The 23,503-nt window shown below is 43.7% G+C and overlaps 1 protein-coding gene across 1 annotated transcript in view; it reads right to left on the bottom strand.

Moving 5' to 3' along the window:
• The window catches only part of THSD4 (thrombospondin type 1 domain containing 4), a 1,544,828-nt gene that overhangs the window by 1,302,347 nt on the left and 218,978 nt on the right, over nt 1-23,503 (bottom strand). Inside the window, 1 exon segment of the mRNA XM_029575745.1 lies at nt 13,368-13,810. Coding sequence (XP_029431605.1) covers nt 13,368-13,690 — 323 coding nt within the window. The 5' untranslated portion in view covers nt 13,691-13,810.

Genomic DNA, 23,503 nt, shown 5'->3' with positions numbered 1-23,503 from the left:
TCGGCTTTCCCCTTTGTTCTAGTTTAAAAACTGCTCTATCTCCTTTTTAAAGGTTAGCGCCAGCAGTCTGGTTCCACCCTGGTTAAGGTGGAGCCCATCCCTTCGGAAGAGACTCCCCCTTCCCCAAAAGGTTCCCCAGTTCCTAACAAAACTGAATCCCTCTTCCTTGCACCATCGTCTCATCCACGCATTGAGACTCCGGAGCTCTGCCTGCCTCTGGTGACCTGCGCGTGGAACAGGAAGCATTTCAGAGAATGCTACCCTGGAGGTTCTGGATTTAATCTTTCTACCTAAGAGCCTAAATTTGGCTTCCAGAACCTCCCTCCCACATTTTCCTATGTCGTTGGTGCCCACGTGTACCACGACAGCCGTTCTCTGCAATTGCCTTGCATTATTTTTTTTCACCAAGTCTGGGTCTATATAGTACACTATTGTATCACCTTCTTTGTCATTTGATTTTATAGATACTGCTTTTCTAAAACTGCAGAAAAAGGCATGAATACAAAAAGGTAAACCCTGCACCGAGAACAGACAATAAAAACAGAGAGAAAGCATGCCATTATGCTGCCTTTTACAGCAGATACTCATTAATGAAACTTGTTAGCTTTCAATAATAAACCTTCTGTACAGTTAAGCCACGTTTTAACATATGAAAGAAAGTGAAGTGCACAAAGAGAGGCATTCTCACTGAGAGTTCTCGAGAAGCTGGGCAAAGGCTTGTCAGTATAAAATCTGTTATTTCTAACCTGAGGACATGGAGATGGAACTTTTGTCCCCATAACCTTCTCCAACAAAACCCTATCTGTGTCCCTCTTATGCAGCTTTGCTGAGAAAACCAACCAGAGTGATGGGAGAATCTCACTGAGCTCTCTGGAATGAGGTAGTTAAGTTCTCTGGAATGAGGCAAAAAAAATGAGCCGGCTAAGGCGCACCAGCTTCAGTTGCACAAAGCAGCAGGTCTTGCTGCATTCCTCCATAGTATGTGATTGATTTATGGAGCATTTTCTCTCCCTTTATGTCAACGGGGATATTCCATCCTTAGTCACAAAAATCTTATGATCTAAATGTTTTGATACATGAAAAATTCTAATAAACATTTTACATGACTAAGCAAGTACATGTTTTTTTTTTATTTCTTTCTGGTTTTGAAAACAAGAAAAACTAGAGCTTTTGTTGCCTCCTATGGATAGCTACTACAATGATAAATCTACATTTCTTCCTGGAACACCTCCATCACTTAAACCTCAATGCCTATTCAAGCTAAAAACAGGCAAGGCCTTCAGACATGCTAGCTAGCCCAGCTGTTTTCACCTCTTTTCTAACTCAGAATCTCTGATTTAAGATATTACTGCAATGTGAGCAGTAAAACATGCATGTTGCTCCTTCATAATTCATGTAATAATCAGGAACAATGAGGCCGATATTCAAAAAAACCGAGGTCCTAAATTAGGTACCTATTTTAAGCTGAAAATTCACATAAATTAGGGACCTAAAAGTCAGGCCTGCTATTCATTTGCCTATATTTAGTACTAAGCTCCTAACTTTGTCTTACCAGCCTATCTTCATCCTCATACGGGCGGATTTTAAAAGCCCTGCTCGCGTAAATCCTCCCGGATTTACGCGAGCAGGGCTTGTGTGCCCTCACACCTATTTTCCATAGGCCGCCGGCACGCGCAGAGCCCCGGGACGCGGGTAGGTCCCGGGGTTTTTCGAAGGGGGCGTGTCGGGGGCGGGACCGGATGACGCGGCATTTCGGGGGCGGGACAGGGGGCGTGACGCCAGCCCGGGGGCATGGTCCAGGCCTCTGGACCAGCCCCCGGGTCGGAAGACGGCGTGCCAGCAGTCCGCTGGTGCGCGTAGATTTACTTCTGCTTCTCGCAGGCGTAAATCTAGGAACAAAGGTAAGGGGGGGTTTAGATAGGGCCAGGGGGATGGGTTAGGTAGGGGAAGGGAGGGGAAGGTGAGGGGAGGGCGAAAGGAAGTTCCCTCCGAGGCCGCTCCGATTTCGGAGCGGCCTTGAAGGGAACGGAGGCAGGCTGCGCAGCTCGGCACGCGCAGTCTGCCCAAAATCGGCAGCCTTGCGCGCGCCGATCTAGGATTTTAGAGGATACGCGCGGCTATGCGCGTATCTTATAAAATCCAGCGTACTTTTGTTTGCGCCTGCTGCGCAAACAAAAGTACGTGATCGCGCTTTTTTAAAAAATCTACCCCACAACCACCTATTTTTTAATCTCCTAAATGAAACCCTTGGGTGGATAAACCTTAATAATGAACCCAATTTGCAAAATTCTCAGAGGTGCTGAACTTATACTGAGTGTCCAGGACTCCTTATGTGGGGGGAGGAGCTTAACTTCAAGGTCCTTTTGCATTGGTTAATATTGCACAGTCCCTTCAGACCCTTTGTAAACAGCACTGATAATCTCCAAAGTCTACAATAGCAATAAATCACGCTGGAAGCTGAGCGGTATCCAACTTCTTTTTACTAATAGTTGATAAGATGAATGAAAAGTTCTTTACAGCTCACGGATGTTAAATCCAATAGATTTACATGGTTGAAGATTTAATAAGTTTGTTATGTCTCACTTCCAGCAAAAGTCTTTAAAATTTAAAGAAGCCAATTTCTTAATATTTTAGCACCTCACTTCTTTCCCAGTTATTGGGGTGGCAGCTGAGCCCAGTCTCGGCAGCCATAATTAACAGGGCCTGAGCCATAAAATACTCAACCATGACCCAGAGGATGGAGAAAAAGGGAGTGGAGAGTTGGTCATGCCTCAGAGAGGTTTTAGCTACAGACATGAAAGGGATGGGCATTGATGGTTGGCCAAGAGAGCCTGAGAGGTGAGGCTCAGGTTTGAATGCTACAGATTTAAAACAGGTGGCCCATTGGAATTGTTCCTCTTTGCAAGGTCCACGACTCAAGGCAACCCACCCTCCCTCTCCATTTTACAGAGTGTTGTCTACTGAATCTTGCATGTTGTTGTGTCGCAGCTTGGGGGTGGGAGACCCAAGCCAAGTTTGCTGGTTGGTCTGATGGCACTGCTTAAGACAGAAGTTAATCTGGTGATTTTGGAATGGGGGGATGCATGCTAGACGTGGATGGATGATGGACATTGGTGGCTATTTTCCCAAGGACTCTTTCCTGCTGGGTCTTGGTGGGAGGCCCTCATTTGAAGGTGGAGGCTCACCAGAAGGAATCTGAGGCTCAGGTGAGTCATTGATGGCCCCCACTTTGATGTGGTGGTAAGACATCCAGGCTTCAGGGTAGGGATGGAACTGATGTTCCTTGTTATGGCTCAGCGGGGGTCTGGGAGCAATCTCTGCACTCGGGCCATCGGCTGCCAGTAATCAAAATGGCGCCGATAGCCTTTTCCCTTACTATGTCACAGGGGCTACCGGTGCCATTGGTCAGCCCCTGTCACATGGTAGGAACACAAGATGGCGCGGCCATCCAGTGCTCCTACCATGTGACAGGATCCGGCCAATGGCACGGATACCCTCTCATTTGGTAAGGGCAAAGGGCCATCGGCGCCATTTTGATTAGTGGCAGCCGACGGCCCGGGAGCCGGAGGATGGCCCGGAGCAGGAGATCGCGGGAGATCGCTCCCGGGACCCCCACTGGACCACCAGGTACCTGTAAAAAGGTTTTGGGGGGGTCTGGAGGGTGGGGGAAGCGAAGGGGTTACTTTTAAAGGTCGGGGTGGGTTTAGGGGTTATTTTTGTGTGCCGTTTTTCCCACCCTCCCCCAAAACGAAAAGGGAACCCCCACGATAAATATCGTGGGGTTTTCCTATCGTTTTGGGGGAGCCCCCGATTTCTGACGATTTTGAAAATATTGACGATATTTTCAATCGTCCGAAGCCCGATTCACATCCCTACTATATATTAAAGAGGACATTGAGTACTAAGTGCCACATGTACTAAGTGCCACATGTATGATTATCTTCCAGCTAGTGAGAGATTGTGTGTGTGCACTAGGTGCAAAGAACTCCTAGACCTCAGAAAACAAGTCCAATCTCTGGAGGTTAGAATGGCAGGCTTGGAGGAGCTAAGAGAGATAGGCATATAGAGGAAACCTTCAGGGATATAGTAGAGCAGTCCCACGTCCAATCTGGCAGCTCCTGTGCTGCCTTGGAGGAGAAAGGTAACCTGGAAGGAGAACATCATCTTGGTGAGTCAGGAAGCAAACCTGTAGCTAGGACCTACCCTCAAGGTTATGTAGTATCCTCTCATGCTGAGGATATGACTCCAGGGGCACGGGCCCAGGAGGGAAGGGTTAGGACAGCTGTTGTAGTTGGTGATTTGATTATTAGGAAAGTAGATAGTTGGGTGGATGGTGAACATGAGGATTGTTTGGTAACTTGCCTGCCTAGTGTGAAGGAAGCTGACCTCGCGTGTTAACAGTTAGGATTTTTGTTAGTGCTGGGAAGGAGCCAGCTGTCTGGGTACATGTGGGTACCAATGACACAAGAAAATGCAGGAGGGAGGTTATGGAAGCCAAATTTAGGATTCTAGATAGAAAGTTGAAATCCAGAACCTCCAGAGTAGCATTCTAAGAAATGTTCCCCCTTCCAGAGGCAGGCAGAGCTCCAAAGTCTCAATGTGTGGATGAGACAATGGTGCAGGGAAGAGGATTTTAGGTTTGTTTGGATCTAGGAATCCTTTTGGGTAAGGGGGGGGGGGGTCTTTTCCAAAAAGATGGACTCCACTTTAACCAGAGTGGAACCAGGCTGCTGTAACTATCCTTTAAAAAAGAAGATAGCACAGCTTTTAAACTAGATGATGGTGGAAATTTAACAGTCGCTCAGAAAAGCATGTCTCATAATGATGTATCTTTGAAGGATAGTAAGAGAACAGGAAAATTAGGGCATCCCAGTAGACAGGTTGCAATAAATACTAAAATGAACAGACCAGAAAGATTCTAAATTTTTCCTGTCAACTATGAGCAAATTGTTAATACCAACAAAAAGAATACTTTGAAATGTCTGTATACAAATGCTAGAAGTCTAAAAATTAAGATGGGAGTGTATAGTACTGGATAAAGAGGTAGATATAATTGGCATCTCATAGACTTGGTAGAAGGAGGATAACCAATGTCTCAACTGTGATACCAGGATATGAATTAAATCAAAATGATAGGATGGATCAAATTGGTGGAGGGATGGCACTATATATTAAAGAGGACATTGAGTCAAACAGGATAAAAGCTTTGCAGGAAACAAAAAGCATATTGAATTTTTATGGACAAATTCCAGGTGAAAATGAGAATAAAATAATAGTGTCCACCTGGCCAGAATGAACAGATAGACAATGAAATGCTCAAAGAAATTAGGAAACCCACCCAAAATCAGCAGAACAGTAGTAATGGGCAATTTCAATTACCCCAGTATTGACTGGGTGAATGTCACATCAGTACATGTTAGAGAAATAAAGTTCCTAGATGAAATAAATGACTGCTTCACGGAGCAGCTGGTACAAGAACCAACAAGAAGGGAAACTATTTTAGACATCCTTAGTTGAACACAGGATTTGATGTGAGAAGTAACAGTGTTGAAGCCACTTAGCAAGGGCAACACAGGAAATTGAACTAATAATCCACGCTATAAGATGGTGGCAGGGGTTTAAAAAGACTCAAGCGTACATCATCTACTTCTCCCACATGAGGGAGCCCAAAACCCCAACCTCTACTGATTATTCTCTCTGTACCTCCACATGATTTTGGGTCACTCCTTTTGGTAAACACTCTTATGGTTGCTTACATAAATTTTGGATCCTAATGAAAATAGGAGCTTACATTTGCACACTCAAGTCCTAAAACATTTTCAAAAGGGTCAATTTAAGGGGCAACTCTAGTGTGGGGTAACCCCAGTGTGTCCAATTTTGGAAGCCATAACTCTGAAAGAATCCAGAGTAGAGGTGATCCAGAGAAAAAATATCAAAATGGTAAAGGGTCTGCACCAAAAGCAACATGAGATGGAACAGAGAAACAAACATGACGTCAGAAAAAGATCATATGGCCCATCCAGTCTGCCCATCTGTCCATTTAATTTATCACTTCCTTAGAGATCCCTTGTATTTATCCCATGCTTTCTTGAATTCAGAAACTGTTTTAGTCTCCACCACCTCCACTGGGAGACTGTTCCATGCATCCACCACCTTCTCTGTAAAGAAATATTTTCTAAAATTAGTCCCAATCCACCCCTTTTACCCTTATCTCATATCCACTGAAAAAGGCTCACCTCCTATGAGGTATTTGAAGGTGTCTATCATATCTCTCCTATCTCTCCTTTCCTTTAGGGTATACATGTTTAGATCTTTAAGTCTATCCCCATGTGCTTTAGAACGAAGATCACTGACCATTTTAGTAGTCACTCTCTGGACAGACTACAGTTACTGAGATTAGAAACACCTTCAATTATAGTACAGATCATGAACCAATCTACAACATATTTATGAAGTGCTCACTCCTAGAGCCATAGGGAAAACTGAGTCAATGAATGCGTCTGAATGCAATAGAACTGTCTTAATGAAATAACAGAATATATTTTTAGAAGCAAAAATATTAAAGAGTGAAGATTATACTTCAATACAGTCATTGACTGGCTGAGAATAGACGTACAGGAGAATTTAAGAAAAATAATGAATTTGTATCTATGCTAAACCATACTCACAATATACAGAGATATTCAAACAAAAGGTAGTAAAGGAACATAAAATTAATTATAAACAACTTCCGTTCTAAAGTTATTAGGGTGTGACACCAACCTCCCTCTCAGTAATACATTCCTAGCTGTCCAAGGAGTCTAAGATATTGACTGATAACGCCAGACTGGACAAATGTCAGCAGATAACTAATGTGATGAAAGATGCTTGGATGGTTAACAACTGTCCCTTTTTTCTTTAAACAATGGAACTGTTCACACAGAGGTAACTCTGCATCATGACTTTTCCATGCATACCATACAGCTGTCTTCCATACAACTACTAGAGAAACATTTGACTCCTTGCAGACTCCCATTTCACATTTTCCTTCTTACTGAAAAATCTAAACAGAATGCAATAGTCAAACATGAACATGGAGATCTTATCACAGCATTAACAGCTTTCCTGACTTGAGGTAACAAGTAGACTGTCAGTGAACTCTAATAGCATCTGCCTCACAAATGACTGCCGTTTGTTTCTAGGTATAGTTCATTATCTGTAATATTCTGTTCTATATCTCTCATCTTCTGAAAGGCATTTTCATTGGGTCTGAAGCTGGAGGATTAATTTGGACAGATTGTGTGTTATCTTTTTGAGCATTGGTTGGAATTTCTTATTCTGCACATTTTCCTGCACTTGCTTGATTTGTCCTGTGATCCCTCAAAAAAAAAAATATCCTACTTGTGAGTACCAGCACCTTTTTTGCCCAAAAGAAAGCACTGGCTCCATAATTAGTTCTAACATGCCACAACGGACCATTCTCTTCTCTTCAGCTTTTACCTCTGCACAAAATGGTACTGACGATATTTTGATTACATGAACAGCTTAGCCTTGTGTTTTCAGCGTTCCTATTTATCTTGGAGCAACTGGAAACATTTCTTCTAACCTTTGCCCTAGGCCCATAGTTGTAGCAGCATTGCCACTAAATAGATTGATCGCTGGTGTTTGGGAGGATCTTTGGACACTGTGGCAGCTAATCAAGCCCACGGGGGGGCAGTCCCGTGAGGGACCACGGTGTCAGGCTAGACTCTGGACACACAAACACAGATTGAATCTTTATTTAAACAGTTTTGGAAACCACCAGAAGTGGCAGTAGTGAGTAGTAGATGTTGAGCCTGACTGGGCGAGTATCCCACAGGACGCTAGAACAGCAGATCCTCTGCTTTGCTGTACTGTAGTGGAAAGAAACTGAGAGTTATGAGTACACAGTGAGAAACATACAGAGTCCCAGGTAGAATAGGAAAGCTCTGAGAAAGGAAGAGCAGGCCCTCGAGGAGCGAGTACCTGATCCCTTAGAGCAGGGAGACTCAGTGATATTGTATTCACACAGCAGTTCCACTAGAAGAGAGGTCTGGCACTGGAACAGAGGGCAGGCCCTCGAGAAGCGAGTAGCTGGTTCCAGGGAAGCAGTACTGTGGAATAGATGGTAGTTGTACTCATAGATGGATACTGTTAGTGAGGTCTTCCAAGTAGAAAGGATTGTAGATGCAGGCAGCATCTCAGGGAACATGGGCCCTCGAGGAGCGAGTACCGGTTTCCTGATAGCACCTGAAAGAAGCAGAAGAGGCCCCCGAGGAGCGGGTACCCCGTTAGCAGAAAGAGTTCCAGATATCGCTGGAGTGCAGAGTAGCTACGGTACGGAGAGCAAATCCCATCTGTAATCGTTCCGGTGAGGAATCCGAATCGTTGCTAACTCGATTAGCTAGCAAAAGAGGAAGGCTTAAATATCCAGGCAGCGTGACATCATCTCAGGGGGACGCCCCTGAGGTTCGCGCCAAAGAGGAAATAAAGATGAGGGCGGTGTGCGCCCTATGGTACCTTGGAGAAGCATGGCGGGAAGCAGCACCAAAGCCAGTCCGGGGATGCCGGAGAGGTCAGCAGACAGACGCCGTGGCAGCCAGTAGTCCGAGGTGAGTGGGAGGAGCCACAAGAAGAGTGAGGTAGGCGGGGTGAAGCCGTCGTAGACTAAAGGTCGCAACAATCGCTTCAACTTTGAAGTCATGCTCCTTGCCTTTGATTTGGGTTAGGATTGCAGTTATCTGCTGAAGAGAGAGCAAATTATGCAAACTCCTGTAGATAGATTCATAAATCTTTGCAATTTTAAGTTTCATTGTGATGCTCCCAATTTGCAGTGATAACTTTTCATGGCTCAGTGGAGTCATCTGAATATATGACTGGTCCCAAAAATTGTTCTTTGAGACAACCCTCCTACAGGCGGCTATGCCTTCATATTCACTCCTTCCAGAACACTGGGACCTTGCTAAAGCAATCATCAGCCGCACTAGCAAAGTGATATGTATGATAGAAACCTTGTTCACCTCCCAGTGTTTTAGCACACTACAGGAATAGTGCAAGTCATTAGACATACAGGCCCTGCTGCTGGATTCTGTCTCATATGGCTGTGGCTTTGAGGATGCCCGGAGCATGTGCCCTGGTTTGCTTGTCACCTGGTCGCAGTTTAATTAATGATCTGATGTTTGAACGGTGCTGGCCCAGAAGAAAAGGAGTCAGCAAGCTAGGGCATGGAGGAGGGAGAAAGAAGCAGGCAGAGAAGATGGTAGTGGCAGGAACAAGTTTAAATGTCAGAGGGAGACCTCTGAAATGTGAATAAAACCTGAATAAGTGTGTGAGTTAAATCCTGGTGAGCTGATATAGGGCAGACATGAACAGTAATGGAGAGTTCATGGTGGCTTCACTTCCCACTCGCCCTGAAAATTCAAACTACAGTACTTACTGCTTTCTGTTTTTTTCCCTGTATTGTCTGTTGTGGGGAAAAGAAATTGTTTAAAAAAAATGTAAGCTGTGGTGAATATTTTTTTTTTCAAGCCTGATTATCTCCTGAACTAATCCTTTTATGACAGTTACTATTAAAAGAATCTAAATTTTGCTGCTTTTCACTAAATGAACACCCAAAATTAAGGGGCTGAATCCTTGACCTCTTTAAACTGTACAGGTATGAAATTAAAACATTAGTCCCTTTATCCTCTGCCCGTCCTATTTTGTTACATCATTTTCTTTGATTTTTAACCGTTTTATAAAAGTCTGACTAATAAACACATTACTACTAACATTCCCTTTAGTAATTATCAGCTTAATGGTTGTAGCTATCATCAGTAACACATTCAGATCTGCGGGTCAAGGCTTCTTTTCAGACAATAGATACTTAAGGGAAGAATACCCCACAGTTCTGAAGGCTAATCTCTGTTCTCAGAAACTGAAACCGTTTCCCAGTTTCAAAACATCTTTCATTCACTGTAGTAAAAAAAAAGCCTATGCTACGCAGGTCCCAGGGCCTGATGTAAGCTGGTTTCACCCATAGACAATGGAAGGAGAGGGGGTTTGGGGGAGAGAGAAGGAGAAGGGGAGGGGACAACCCCCTTCTGATCACATCTGCTCAAATCTTCCCCTCCTCCCTTCCTCATCTCTTTCATCTCTGCCAGCCCCACAGCAGCAGCAGCAGCAGCAGCAACCAGATATATTTAGTGTGAGGCCTCCTGCAGCCATCTCGCTCCTTTTCCCCACACGGCCTTTCCATGTTACCATGATAACCCCTGCCATGGACAAGGTGCTGCAAGTTTCACGTTTATTAAAATGTATTAGTCTCACCTTCAGTGGAGCCATTTCAAGGCGACTTACAAACAACATTCACAGTCAAATATAAAGCAAATCTCTACAGTCAAATACAGGGCCTATCATTGCACCACTTCTGCAGGAGGCTCCATGCTGCGTTTCTCCAGTTGGTACTGTGGCAACCGACCCACAAACTGGAAAGGCAGCCTCAGTGACACTCTGTTGCCTACAAAAATCTAGTGCCGGAAGCAGTTGCCTATGCAGACACCTGGTTCGGGCAAGGTCCTATTATGATATTCTCACAACCAGAAATTTATTTCATCTGAAGAGTATAGAAGTAGTAGCCATGATATCACTCCTAGATTTCTAAACCACGATTACAGTATGGGCCAGTTTCACTAAGACTTTTCTCCTATTCTGTGTGGGAACAGACCTGACAGATATCGCCCCAAGAAAACAGGTTTCATTTCTAAACATTCTACGCTAACACTTTTCAAAAGAAATGGTGCCATTGCTAAGGAGCTGGTTACTTGTAATATGTGCAACCCTGTGTCATTCTGGCCCAGGGCTCAGGGCACATGGGGAAAGGGCCACGGACCACGCAAAGACCCGTGACCTCCTGAGGTTCCAAAACAGGGGGGACAGCAGAATTTATTCAAGGCCCTTAGGATTTTGTACTAGCAGGGGCTATTCCTGCTCACCCATTAAGCACTCCAAAAAGACAATCTCCACACCAGTGCTGATGTTGAAAATAAAATCCTTTACTATAAAACTGGAGGCAGGGTAAAACACAAAGTCCAAAAGGCAGCACATCCCAGTAAAGCGATCCAAAGTAAAAAAAAAAAAATAAAGTTTGTTTTCACCTTCGTCACATTTCTTTCCCAAAACAGGTCAGCCCTTCTACTCTGGGCCCTCCCAGTGCCTGTTTGGTAGATACAACCCTTTCCCTCCAAGGTCCTTTTCTCTCTCATGTCTCAGGCTGACTAACTGAATCAAACTCTGAATGGTGAATTTTCCCAGGCAGGCTGCCCTTCCTCTGGTATCTCCCACAACACTGGTCCATGCACTCTCCAGGGAAACCCTCTTCCCCTTAGGGCTCCCAACTTCACTTTGGTAGACTTTCCCAAGAAGGCTGCCCATCCTCTAGCACCTCCTAGTACACTCCTTCCCAATCCTCAGGGCCTTTTTTAATTCTCCAGTCTTCCACACATCCAGGAACTTTGTCATCTCAACTCTCTCTAAGCCTTCTCTGAAAAAGGAAATAGCTTCACACCACAAACATAACTCCTGATCTTGGAATCTCTAACTTCTTTCTATCCTATAAAATATCAAATCTAAATAAAAAGTAAAAGTCCTCCTGCTCCACATGGTAGCAGCCATTTTATACCTCCCTATAAGCACTCCCAGTGGGGAGTGGGTGCCCTTCCTTAGCACTATGCTGACATCACTGGCAGGCAAGGATTGGTGGGACCCCAGTCAGACTAGCTGAAGCCACATACTACATTTGTAAGGGGCAGGGATATTTTCCTAGAGGCAAAAAAAAGGGCCACCCTCCACATATGTGTCATTTTAAATGGAATGATGTTATTCTATTGTTGTAAAGGTAAAGTACAATTAGATTCACATTTGAATTTAGAAAAACACGTTTCTTTATTGGTGAGGAAATGTTATTTGAGAATCAAATTACTTAAACAAATTAGACCATTTTTTAATGCGATGATATTGAGATCTGTAGTTTTCGCTTTAGCTCTATAGTACACTGATTATTGCAATGCTTTATCCTTGGGATTGCCAGTTAGAACTATCTGAAAGCTGCAGATTATTCAGAATATGATGGCTCGTATCGTAACTGGAAGTTCCAGGAGAACCCCCAGCAGAGCCACTACTACTGAAATTACATCAGTTACTGGTGAGATCTAGGTGTAAGTTTAAGAATGTGACTTTGGCCTTTAAAACCCTGAAAGGAATTGGTTCACAACAATTGAAGAATTGTCTTAGTTGGTATAGACCTAGTAGAAGTTTAAGGTCCCAGAAAGGCTGTTTTCTAAGGGGCAGATTTTAAAAGCCCTACGCACGTAAATCCATAGGATTTACGTGCATGGGGGGGGGGGGTTTACGCGTGCCGGGCCTATTTTAGAAAGGCCCGGCGATACGCGTAAAGCCCCGGGACATGCATATGTCCCGCGGCTTTGAAAAAGGGGTGGGAGTGGGGCAGTTCAGGGTCAGAGGCTCCTGGGCATGCATGTTATACCCCTTCCCCTAACCTTTCCCCCCTAGCCGTATTCTAAACCCCCCCCAACCTTTATCTTACTTCTTGTGCCTGCCTCCGGGCAGGTGCAAGTTGTGCGCACTGGCAGCCTGCTGCCACGTGATCCTCCGACAGGGCCACTGTGCCAGAGTCCTCTGGCACTGCCCCACCCCAGGCCACTCCGCCCCCTCCCCACCCCTTTTTCGAAGCCCCAGACTTAGACGTGCGTCGCCGGGCCTTAATAAAATAGGCCCGGTGCACGTAGGGCTTTGAAAATCTGCCCTATTATGTTTTGAATTATGTTGTAAATCACTTAGGAAGATATTTTCTGTTGGGCGATAAATAAATGATTTTTAAATTAATAAACAAACAATATATGTGAATACTAAAGCATCTGTACTGCTATCAGCTATTCTGTTTAGCAGACAAGAACGTCACATTCACAGAGCAACTGAATAATATTCTCCTGACTTAAATGCCCAAGCCTCACATAACACCCATGTTAATAAAGATTAGTCGTTCTGTAGGAGTCAAGTTAGCTAAAAGTGTTGGACCCAGACTAGGAAAGTCTCTGAGGATATATCAAACAGCAAACCCTGGAATCACAAGTTGTGAAAAATTTAAAAAAAACAAATTATGTTAAAACAGTCATCTAATCCACAAGAAAATAATTAATGATCATGCTAATCCTGGTGTCTGTATATATAATATACAAAGCTGTTACTGAAGCTAATCTGCCAGTATAACAGAGATATAAGCCAATGGATTTTATAATCCAGCATGAACATTCTTCAAATGAAACATCACCATCATCGGGCACTGAAATAAAATGCATAAACTGCTACTATACCTTCTTTCTGACCTCAGGTTGTGCCCTTGAGACTGGGAATGTCTGCTACCTCTTAACATTCCTCTCCCAAGATGGCTGTTATTTCGGCTTCCTGGGAATGAAGCCTGAAGGCCTTGCCTTGGCTGCTGCTCATGAGGCCTGTGCAGTGGCACAGATGTCTGAATGGCTGAAATAACATGTCCAGAGTAAGGGTTTAATAAGTCCTCGTGGTGATGGGGATGCTGGTAGGAGAGAATCCTGTCAGATCCTGGGTGTGGTGATGCCGGTCTTGGATAATTTCTTTCCTGATAATAGCTGGGAAGGCAAGGACGCGTCTGTTCCATCACCCCACCATTACAGCTTCTTGAGCATGCTGACCAGGGTCCCCAGCTGCCCCATATGCCTGGGGTTCCTGGATTGTTCTCTTCAGGGCCATCATTTTGCTGTCCTATCCTCTGGGGAACCTGAGAGCATAGTAAAAACAGATTTATCTTTTATTTATTTATTTTATTTAGAACAATTTCTATTCTGCCTATAACGGAAACCCCATGCTAAGCAGATTACAACAGTATAAACACATTAAAAACATAATATCAATAACAGAATTATCCTAGAAAATTCATAATACAAATAAACTACGCCATCGTTGCTTGCAAAATAAAAGTGCTTTCAATTAGGGTATCTAGAACTTATACTGGTTTCTTTTCTGAGTCATTTAGAATTAAGGCTTCTATATTTACTGTAGGTGTTTATAAAATGTACATTTTCCAGCTAATTAGGGATTTTATTTCTTTTTTATGTGTGTTCATTTTTTAACACTTTATATATTTGTTTCTAGTTGCCCCTGAGGCAGCTCTCGACTAAAGAGCAAAACTCGGCCAGAGTCGGGCAAATTTTAATAAAGGGCTTTTTCCATAATCCAATCTTCGCTATCTTTACTGCTACACAGCCAACTGGATCAGCTTCCGACTTGTTTTCTGGGTGTTTATAAAATGTACATTTTCCAGCTAATTAGGGATTTCAGAGTACAAAAAAATTGGTTTATCTGTGTTTTTGCAGTGCAGATACAATTGCTGTGTACCTTTTTCAGTTGAATTAATTATATGCATATGGGCACGTGAAGAGTGTTCAGCTAGGAAAAGGCACACAGAGCAGAGGATCTAATGCAGGCAAGGGGAGATGTGAGTGTAATAGGGGAAGTGGTGGATTTTTTTGGTGCTTATCTAATAAGCACCTATTTTACTTTTTTCTACATGGGGGGATGTTTTATCAGTTTATCAGGTAAAACCAAAAATCTCTTTATAATCATGTTTTTTAAAAGAAAATCTAGATTACCAGCTTTGTTTAATAAAAATAGCAATTCATCTGAGCTGAAGACAACGTTACATTTAGATATTTTCTATTTACTATAGAATTTCATAATCAGTATTCCAGCAAAGTCTGTGCTAATGATGACTGGCTCACAAGTTTCAAACCCTTTATATGTATGTTACTTGTATTCAATGGGCCCAATATTCAGCGTTATCTAGCTATGTAAGACTTATCCAGCTAACTTACATGGAATATTCAGCAGCACAATTCTGCCGCTGAATATCCCCATATTCAGAGCTACTTAGTCAGATAAGTTAAATCCAGATAAGTTAAACCTGATCTATGACAGATCTTACTTATCCGATTAACTTAACCAAATAAGTCTAAATATTGGCACTTATCTGGCTAAGCAGTGCCACCTATTATAGCCACTGCCCACCTACTGGATACCATTTATTTTATTTTTTATTTAGATTTTTTTATATTCCGCTTTTTGCACTTTTTTCAGTGCTTCAAAGTGGATTGCATTCAGGTACTGTAGGTATTTCCCTTTCCCCAGAGGGCTTACAATCTAAGGCCTGGATTTATCAAAATGCACTAAATATCGCATGCGATAGGAAAAGGGGCATGTTTTATGGTAATAGACAATTTATCGCAAAGTGCGCTATGCATAGGTATTAGCACAAATTGTGATAACTTTTTCGCACTTTGTGATAAGTGCCAGAATTGTTGTATTTCCTACCTACAACCACTGGAGATCCAGCCTAGCTATCAGAGAGAGAGAGAGAGAGAGAGAGAACCTAGCCACAATGCCCTTATACCTCTATATGAGGCCTACTTAATCACTCAAGGTGAGGTTTAGGTGTTAGTGTAGGGGTTAAGGGCCACTTTGACATTCAAAGTGACACGTACGAACGGAACAGTGCTCTCTTGTGAAGATTTGATGACCTTCAGAGTGAGGAAACTCACACAAAAATGGCACGAGCCATCCATTGCTCCTACCATGTGACAGAGGCCGGCCAATGGCACAGATAGCCCCTGTCACATGGTAAGGGCAAAGGGCCACCGGTGCCATTTTGTTTACTGGCAGCCAACTGCCCGTGAGCGGGAGATCGCTCCTGGGCACCAGGGACTTTAGGTAAGTTTTTGGGGGGTCAGGAGGGTGGGGGATTCTAATTAATGAAATCTGAAGGGTTGGGGTGGGTTTGGGTTTTGGGTTTTTTTATGTGCCCTTTCTCCCCCCACCCTGAAAACGATAAGAAAACCACATGAAATTTTGTGTGTTTTCCTATTGTTTTGGGGACCCCCCCGAACCGCGACAAAATAGGACATATCATCCATATTTCTTATTTCGTTGCAAACTAACACACATCCCTAGTGTAAATCAAACTTACGACACATACAAATTATGGGGCAGATTTTAAAAGGCTTACGTGTGTAAATCCAGGTGGATTTACGTGCATAGGGGGGTTACGTGCGCCAGGCCTATTTTTAAAAGCCCCGGCGACATGTGTAAAGCCCTGGGATGCATGTAAGTGGGTGGGGTGGTCCAGGGGTGGGGTGAGGCATGGCCAGAGGCCTCCACATGGCCACTGTGCCAGGGATCACGCGTCGGCAGTTGGCTGGCAGGCGTAACTTGTGAGATAAAGGTACGGGTTTTGGTTTTTTTTCAGGCTGGGGGGTGGGACAGGTAGGGGAAGGGAGGGGAAGGGGGGGGGGAAGGAAAGTTCCCTCCGCGGCCGCTCCGATTTCGTAGCGGCCTCGGAGGCAATGGGGAAAGCCAGCTGGTCTCCCCGAGGGCTCGGCGCACGCATGTTATAAAATCGGGCGTACATACCTTTTAAAATCTGCCCCAATATTTTCTTTCACGAGTAAAATATACACACATATGTTTATAAAATAGGTAGAGAAAGTACATGCTTTAATACATTGCAAATATCCATGTATCTTGAAACATGCACACATATGCTGGGGGTGGAATACACATATTTTATAATCTGTGTAGACTTGATATGCACAGATTATAAAATATTAGCATTAGCGTAACCAGTTTTTGAGATAAGGAATCTAGAACTGCATACAATCAGCACACCATGGGTCAAAACAGAGGCATTATGATATTTTCTATTCCATTCCTCATAAAGACTAATTCTATTTTCTTTTTTAACTGCTGACTCAACACGGAGCCAAGAATTTCAAAGTATTGTCCACAGTGGCTCCAAAATGCTTTACCTGGGTGGTGAAGTCTAATACGGAGCCTAACAGTGCATATCTATGGTTTACATGATCCTTTCTTCCCCCGTACGCTCGCTTTCTCATTCTGTTTTCTCCCTCCCTTGGAAGCCTCTTTGCTCCTCTTTTCTGATCCTTTCACTTTCCTCCCAGCATCCGGCACCTCCTCCCCTTGGGGTCCCAATCGGTGCTTCCTCTTCCCCTGCCTAGACTGGGGTTGAAAATGCTTCTGTTGCCTCCTCCTCATCCTCCACCTGCCACTCCCAGCTTCTGCACGCAGGCTATAATCCGAGCTGAAGATGCTTCTGCCATTCCCCCCCCCCCCCCCCCCCCCACCACACACACACACTCCTGGGCCCACCAGTTAAGAGAATGCACTCACCCAAGGTGGACAGGCAAGTGAAGTCATGGAATCAGACCTAGGCCGCTGAGTAACCTGAAGGTTTAAAATGGGATACAAGCGGTCTACAAATAAAACAATTTTAGAAAATGGGAAAAGGAATCAAGATTGTGGTTTCTTGTTTCTGGAAACGTCTGTTTTCATTGCCTCTGAGGTATACATACAAGAGGAATCCACTATAGTTAACAAATAGAAACACACACAAGTTGGATTTTTCCAAGAATGTTTTTTTAATTTTTATCATTATGCAGCTGCCATTACTGGTTTGGAATTGATCTAAACACTTACTACGATGACATGCAAAACATCTTAAAAAATTAACATTACTAAGCAAGAATCCATTAAGTAAATACAGGAAGCTTTTGTGGAATGTGATTTGCCAATATATCACAAACACATTTTCATATTATACAAACTCAAACCAACATATGTTATCGAGTATGTAAATATTTAGTTAAGGTCTAAATCTTAGCTGTTCATCCCTTGTAAGACGGCTTCTCTCTTTTATTACTGACCACATGATAAACAGCATTTGTTGTATTAAACATCAGCAGGAAGTAATAGAAGACATCTGTATTAACGTAAAGTGTGGTTTATGTTTCTACAAGCCGTTAAGCCCGTTAAAACGGGCTACATCCCTCTGTCTCTCACCTCCCCCTCATTCTCTCTCCCCTACCTCCCTCATTCTCTCTCCCCTACCTCCCTCCCCCCCACTCACCCACTCCTCCCCAGCCTCCCTCTCCTCTCACTCAGTCCCTCCCTCCCACTCAGTCTCACTCACTCCCTCCCCCTCTCTCCCTCTCACTCACACTCAGTCCCACTCACTCTCCCTCAGTCCCACTCCCTCCCTCCCTCTCCCTCAGTCCCCACTCACTCCCTCCCTCTCCCTCAGTCCTGCTCACTCCCCCTCACTCAGTCCACTCCCCCTCACTCCCTCCCTCCTCCCTCCTCACTCAGTCACTCCCCTCCCACTCCTCTCTCTCTTCGTTCCCTCCCACTTAGGTCCCTTCCCTCCTCCTCTCTCTCTCTCCTCCCTCCCTCGCTACTGGCCGCTTGCCGCCGCCGCCCGCCACCGCCGACGCTACCGCCGCCCGCCGCTACCGCCCTCCGCTGCCCGGCCCGCATACCCGCCGGCCGCCGGCCCGCCCCGCTACCCGCCGTCCGCCCGCTACCGCTGCCGCCACCGCCCACCACCGCTGCCGCTACCGCCGCCGCTACCGCCCGCTACCGCTGCCCGCTGCCGCTGCTACCACCGCTGCCGCCATGTTTTTTGGTTTTTTTTGACGCTGCCTAAGACTGACGTGCTCGCCCGCACATGCGCAGTAGAGCTGCTCTCTACTGCGCATTTGCGGGCACGTCGGTCAAGCTTCATTTATCTAGTTAGATAGTATTGTTTTGAAATCCTAAGATATCTCTAATTCTGTTAACAGCCTACTTTAAAAAGGTAGCCCAACAAAATTTAAGTTATTATATTCAATTCCTATGCAACTGCCTCTGCATTTTTGTCCCTTTCCTCTCTAGCTATACTAAACACTAGAGGATTTAATTTTTTTTCCATTGACCACACTTATGCTGACACACTAATACAGGGGTGGCCAACTCCGGGCTTCGACAGCCACAAACAGGCCTGATTTTCAGGATACACACAATGAATATGCATGAAAGAGATTTGCAGCAGAATATGCAGCAGAATATGCTGCATATTCTGCTCTTTCATGCATGTTCATTGTGTATATCCTGAAAACCAGGCCTGTTTGTGGCTTTCGAGGCCCCTGCCCCTCCCCCCCCTTTCCCAAAGTGTCCCAGGGCTTGCGCGCGTCGCTGGGCATATGCAAAATAGGCTTGGCACGCTTAAGGCTTTTCAAATCTGCCCCTTAGTGAATTAGGCAGTAAGTTTGGTTGGGCCAAAGAGCTGACCTAAAGTTAGCTGGATAAAATTAGCCGGTTAACTTTAAAATAGCCAACTGTATTCATTAATGTGGCTGCACTATTGAATATACCTCCAAAGTTAACTGATTCAGAATTTTCACCACATGCTCTGGCATTCAATATACAGTATATTATACATATATATTTTAATTTAATTACTTGCTTTTTCAAATCCATGTTCAACATAAGCTACAATTCAGGTACAGTAAGCACATCCCTGCCCCAAAGGTAGTTTACAAGCAGATGAATTTCCAAAAGGTATTATGCATGTAAATATAACAGACTATCACAGCAATTTTCAAAAGTGCACAACTTAAAACCTATTGACAATTTAATAGTATATAATATAACAATTTTCAAAGCCCACTTACACATGAAAAGTGCATGTAAGCACATGTAAACCCCAGTTATAAGCATGTAAATGCTTTGAAAATCAGGTCCTCACTTGGTATCTGAGGCAATAAAGGGCAAAGTAACTTGCTTAAGATCACAAAGAGCATGGGGAGGAGAAGCAGGATTGAAACCCTAGCTCCTCTGGTTCTTAGCCTATTGCTGTAACCACTAGCCCACTCCTATATTAGTTATAACATAAGAACATAAAATGTGCCATGCTGGGTAAAAGCAAAGGTCCATCCATCCCAGCATCCTGACTGACAGCGGCCAATCCAGATCTCCAGGAATTACCTAGCAAATCTATCCTTTATTGCTTAATCTCAGGGATAAGCAGTAGTTTTCTCCAAGTCTATCTGGCTAATAATTTTCTTCCAGGAACTTTTTAAAGCCAACTATGCTAGATTCTTTGACCACATTCTCCAGCAACAAATTCTAAAGTTGATTGTATGTTGAGTAAAAAAAAAAAAATACTTTTTCCACTTTGTTTATCATGCCTGATCTTTGATTTTTACCCCAGCTTTATCATAACATACAAACTGAATAGTCATATCACCAAGAATGTTGTACTTGGAAATGGCCAGAAGCATGCTAGTGAAATTCCACAGATTTACTGGGGAAGCTCTAGCTATTTAATAACTGTACAGAGAGTGCACTGTAGCTGCTATCAGTTTGAATCTACATGATGAAAAGCATCTACACGTATTGTGCCTCTAGTGAAATCTTGTACTATACACTGTAGAAATAAATAAAATTCCAGTCCCCGGTATTTTTCAAGGAATGTAGTAAGTGTGAGAAAGACATCCTAAACAGTGCAGTAATAGAAGTAATATGTAAAGATGAGGAATAAGGGGAGGCTGCAGACTGATATCAAATCTTGCCAGGTTTTGGATAAGGCAGATTTATAAAAATAATGTTTGCCTCTTATTATCGAAAGTGTCTGTCTCTAAAATTACAAGGTATGAGTTTCTAGTAATTATTGGCTTCCTGACCTGCTATAGAGCTTTTCCAAAGTGAGCTATGCCATTTTAAGAGATTGTTGGATATTTTGATAAGAATAAAACCAAAGAAGAAATGTTTGAATGCAACTGTTTTTCCTTTGGCTCACAATGTCTTCGAAAAGGCCTGTATGTATTTTTTGACCATTTCCAAGAACTGCATAGGCTCACCATGACCCATTTTTGCTTCATCAACCTTTCTTCTGTCATGCAAACACACATGTCTAGGTACATTTTTACTATTCTTGACAGGAACACAGTTTTTAAATTTTGTGATGTTATCAAACTGTTTATATGGTTTGCTTTTATCTAGTTTTATCTGTGATTATTAGTTCAGTTTCAGACCTCACAGCAGGATTGATTGATGTAAATATACAAATTATTTGTACAATTTATTTTCTGGAAAATTTAGCATTCAAGAAAAGTACCATAATCACATCCTCTTCATTTATTTTTTTTTTTTTTTACCAAGGAGAATGAGTGTAAGCTGGACCGCACTGCCCTTCCTACACGCCTTAAGCATACCTCAGGAAGGACTCTTGGCCTGTACAATCTTTGGCATCACTGGTGCAAATTACTGGTGATGGTTTTAGTGCATGTGAATACCTGTCAGCTGTACTGAGACTACCAACTCAGTCTACAAAAGCCACCTTTTTTAAGTTCTTATCCATCTGAGGCACATTCTGAACTTATGACTAGAAGAAGCAAAAGGCTCTGGCAATCTATATCAATTCCCTTGAGCCATCTATATGATGTTAAAATAAAAATCCAATCTAATCATAGTAGGGGCAGTTATTTGGTTGTCAACTCAATTTCACCTTCTTTCCTCCACTGCTATTGATCTTCAAATGCTTAGGTGCCTTTTCATAAGAACATAAGATATGCCATATTGAGTCAGATCAGGGGTCTACCAAGCCAAGAATCTTATCTCCAACAGTGGCCTATCCAAGTCACAAGTACTTGGAAAGTACGCAAGCATTAAATAGATCCCATGCTACTAATGCCGGTAATAAGCAGTGGCTATTCCCTATTGATTAAAAGCAGTTTATGGACTTCAGGAACTTATCCAAACCTTTTTTAAACCCAGCTACACTAGTTTCCTTAATCACATCCTCAGGCAATGAATTCCAGAGCTTAACTGTGAGTTGAGTGAAAAATAATTTTCTCTGATTTGTTTTAAATGTGCTACTTGCTAACTTCATGGAGTGCCCCCTAGTCCATGTATTATCCAAAATAGTAAATAACCATTTCACATTTACCAGTTCAAGCCCTTTCATGATTTTGTAGACCTCTATCCTATCACCCCTCAGCTGTCTCTTCTCTAAGCTGAACAGACCTAACTTTTTAGCCTCTCTCATAGGGGAGCTGTTCCATTCCCTTTATCATTTTGGTCGCCCTTCTCTGTACTTTCTCCAGTACAACTACATTTTTTTTTAGATGCGGTGACCAGAATTGTACACAGTATTCAAGGTATGGTCTCACCATTGAGCGATACAGAGGCATTATATCCTCCGTTTTACTCGCCATTCCCTTCCTAATAATTTCTAACATTCTGCTTGCTTTTTTGAGTGCCACAGCACAGTGGCGTAGCCAGAATTGATTTTTTGGGTGGGCACAAGGTTAACACGGATGGGCTGTAGGCATGCAGGTCTGAGACCTACTAGTTGTTTTCTTATTGATAAATAATGCCATATACTGCACCCTAGAATGGCTTAAGTAATTTGCAACAGCCATTATGTGTCATGTATGAAACTTTAAAATAATTTACTTCAATTATTTCAAGTATAGAAAACAATCAGATCCAATCATGTAATAAAACAAAAATTAATGTATTCTTTCATGAACCGTCTTTGCAGAAACCCAGAAATCTTCATAAATACAATAAAATATAATTAATCATCAGAACAGGTGCAGCGCAGAGCTAGGGCAATTCACATTACAGCTAACATGAAAAAAAAATTCAAATTCTGGTGTCATCTCAGCAAAAAATAACCCTCCACTGCTATTTGTGAAGTAACACAAACTCTTGCAATTAGAACCTTGCCATACAAGGATTCAAACAGCAACCTTATGAAAAAACAGCAATGCAAATACTACACCAGGCCCTAGAACATTAATATATCACCTACTGGAATAACAGAACAAGCTGGACTACTACTACAGAGAAACTATATGCTAGAAATACTGCATTTCTGTCACACACAGGAAAAACTGAGAACGACTCTTACCTAATCTACCATATAAATGGGCCATGACCGACGGCCCGCAAATGCGCAGTAGAGCACAGCTCTACTGCGCATGTGCGGGCAAGGACGTCGGTCTTAGCCAGCGTAAAAAAACAAAAAAACATGGTGGCGTCGGGTGGCAGCGGTGGCGGCGATGGCGGCGGCGGGTGGCAACGGCGGCGATGGCGGCGTCGGGTGGCAGTGGCGTCGGGTGGTGGCGGCAGTGGCGGCGGCAGCGAACGACGACGAGGAGCAGCGGCGGCCAGTAGCGAGGGAGGGAGGAGAGAGAGAGAGGGAGGGAGGGACTGAGTGGGAGGGAGGGAGGGATTGAGTGAGGGGGAGGGACTGAGTGGGAGGGAGGGACTGAGGGAGGGGGAGGGACTGAGTGAGAGGGAGGGAGGGGGAGGGACTGAGTGGGAGGGAGGGAGGGACTGAGTGAGGGGGAGGGAGGGATTGAGTGAGGGGGAGGGACTTAGTGGGAGGGAGGGACTGAGGGAGGGACTGAGGGAGGGAGGGACTGAGAGGGGGGAGGGACTGAGAGGGGGGGAGAGTGAGGGGAGAGGGAGAATGAGGGAGAGGTGAGAGACAGGGATGTGAGTAAGTGGAAGGGTAAGAAGTTGTGGAGCAGAGAAAAAGGGAGTAGAGAAGGGCTGAGGGAGAGGGGATGGGATT

This window comes from Rhinatrema bivittatum, chromosome 13 (assembly GCF_901001135.1).
Source record: "Rhinatrema bivittatum chromosome 13, aRhiBiv1.1, whole genome shotgun sequence".
In the NCBI taxonomy this organism is placed as follows: domain Eukaryota; kingdom Metazoa; phylum Chordata; class Amphibia; order Gymnophiona; family Rhinatrematidae; genus Rhinatrema; species Rhinatrema bivittatum.
Note: the sequence above shows the minus strand (reverse complement) of the source record. Positions and strands in the feature narration are given on the sequence as shown.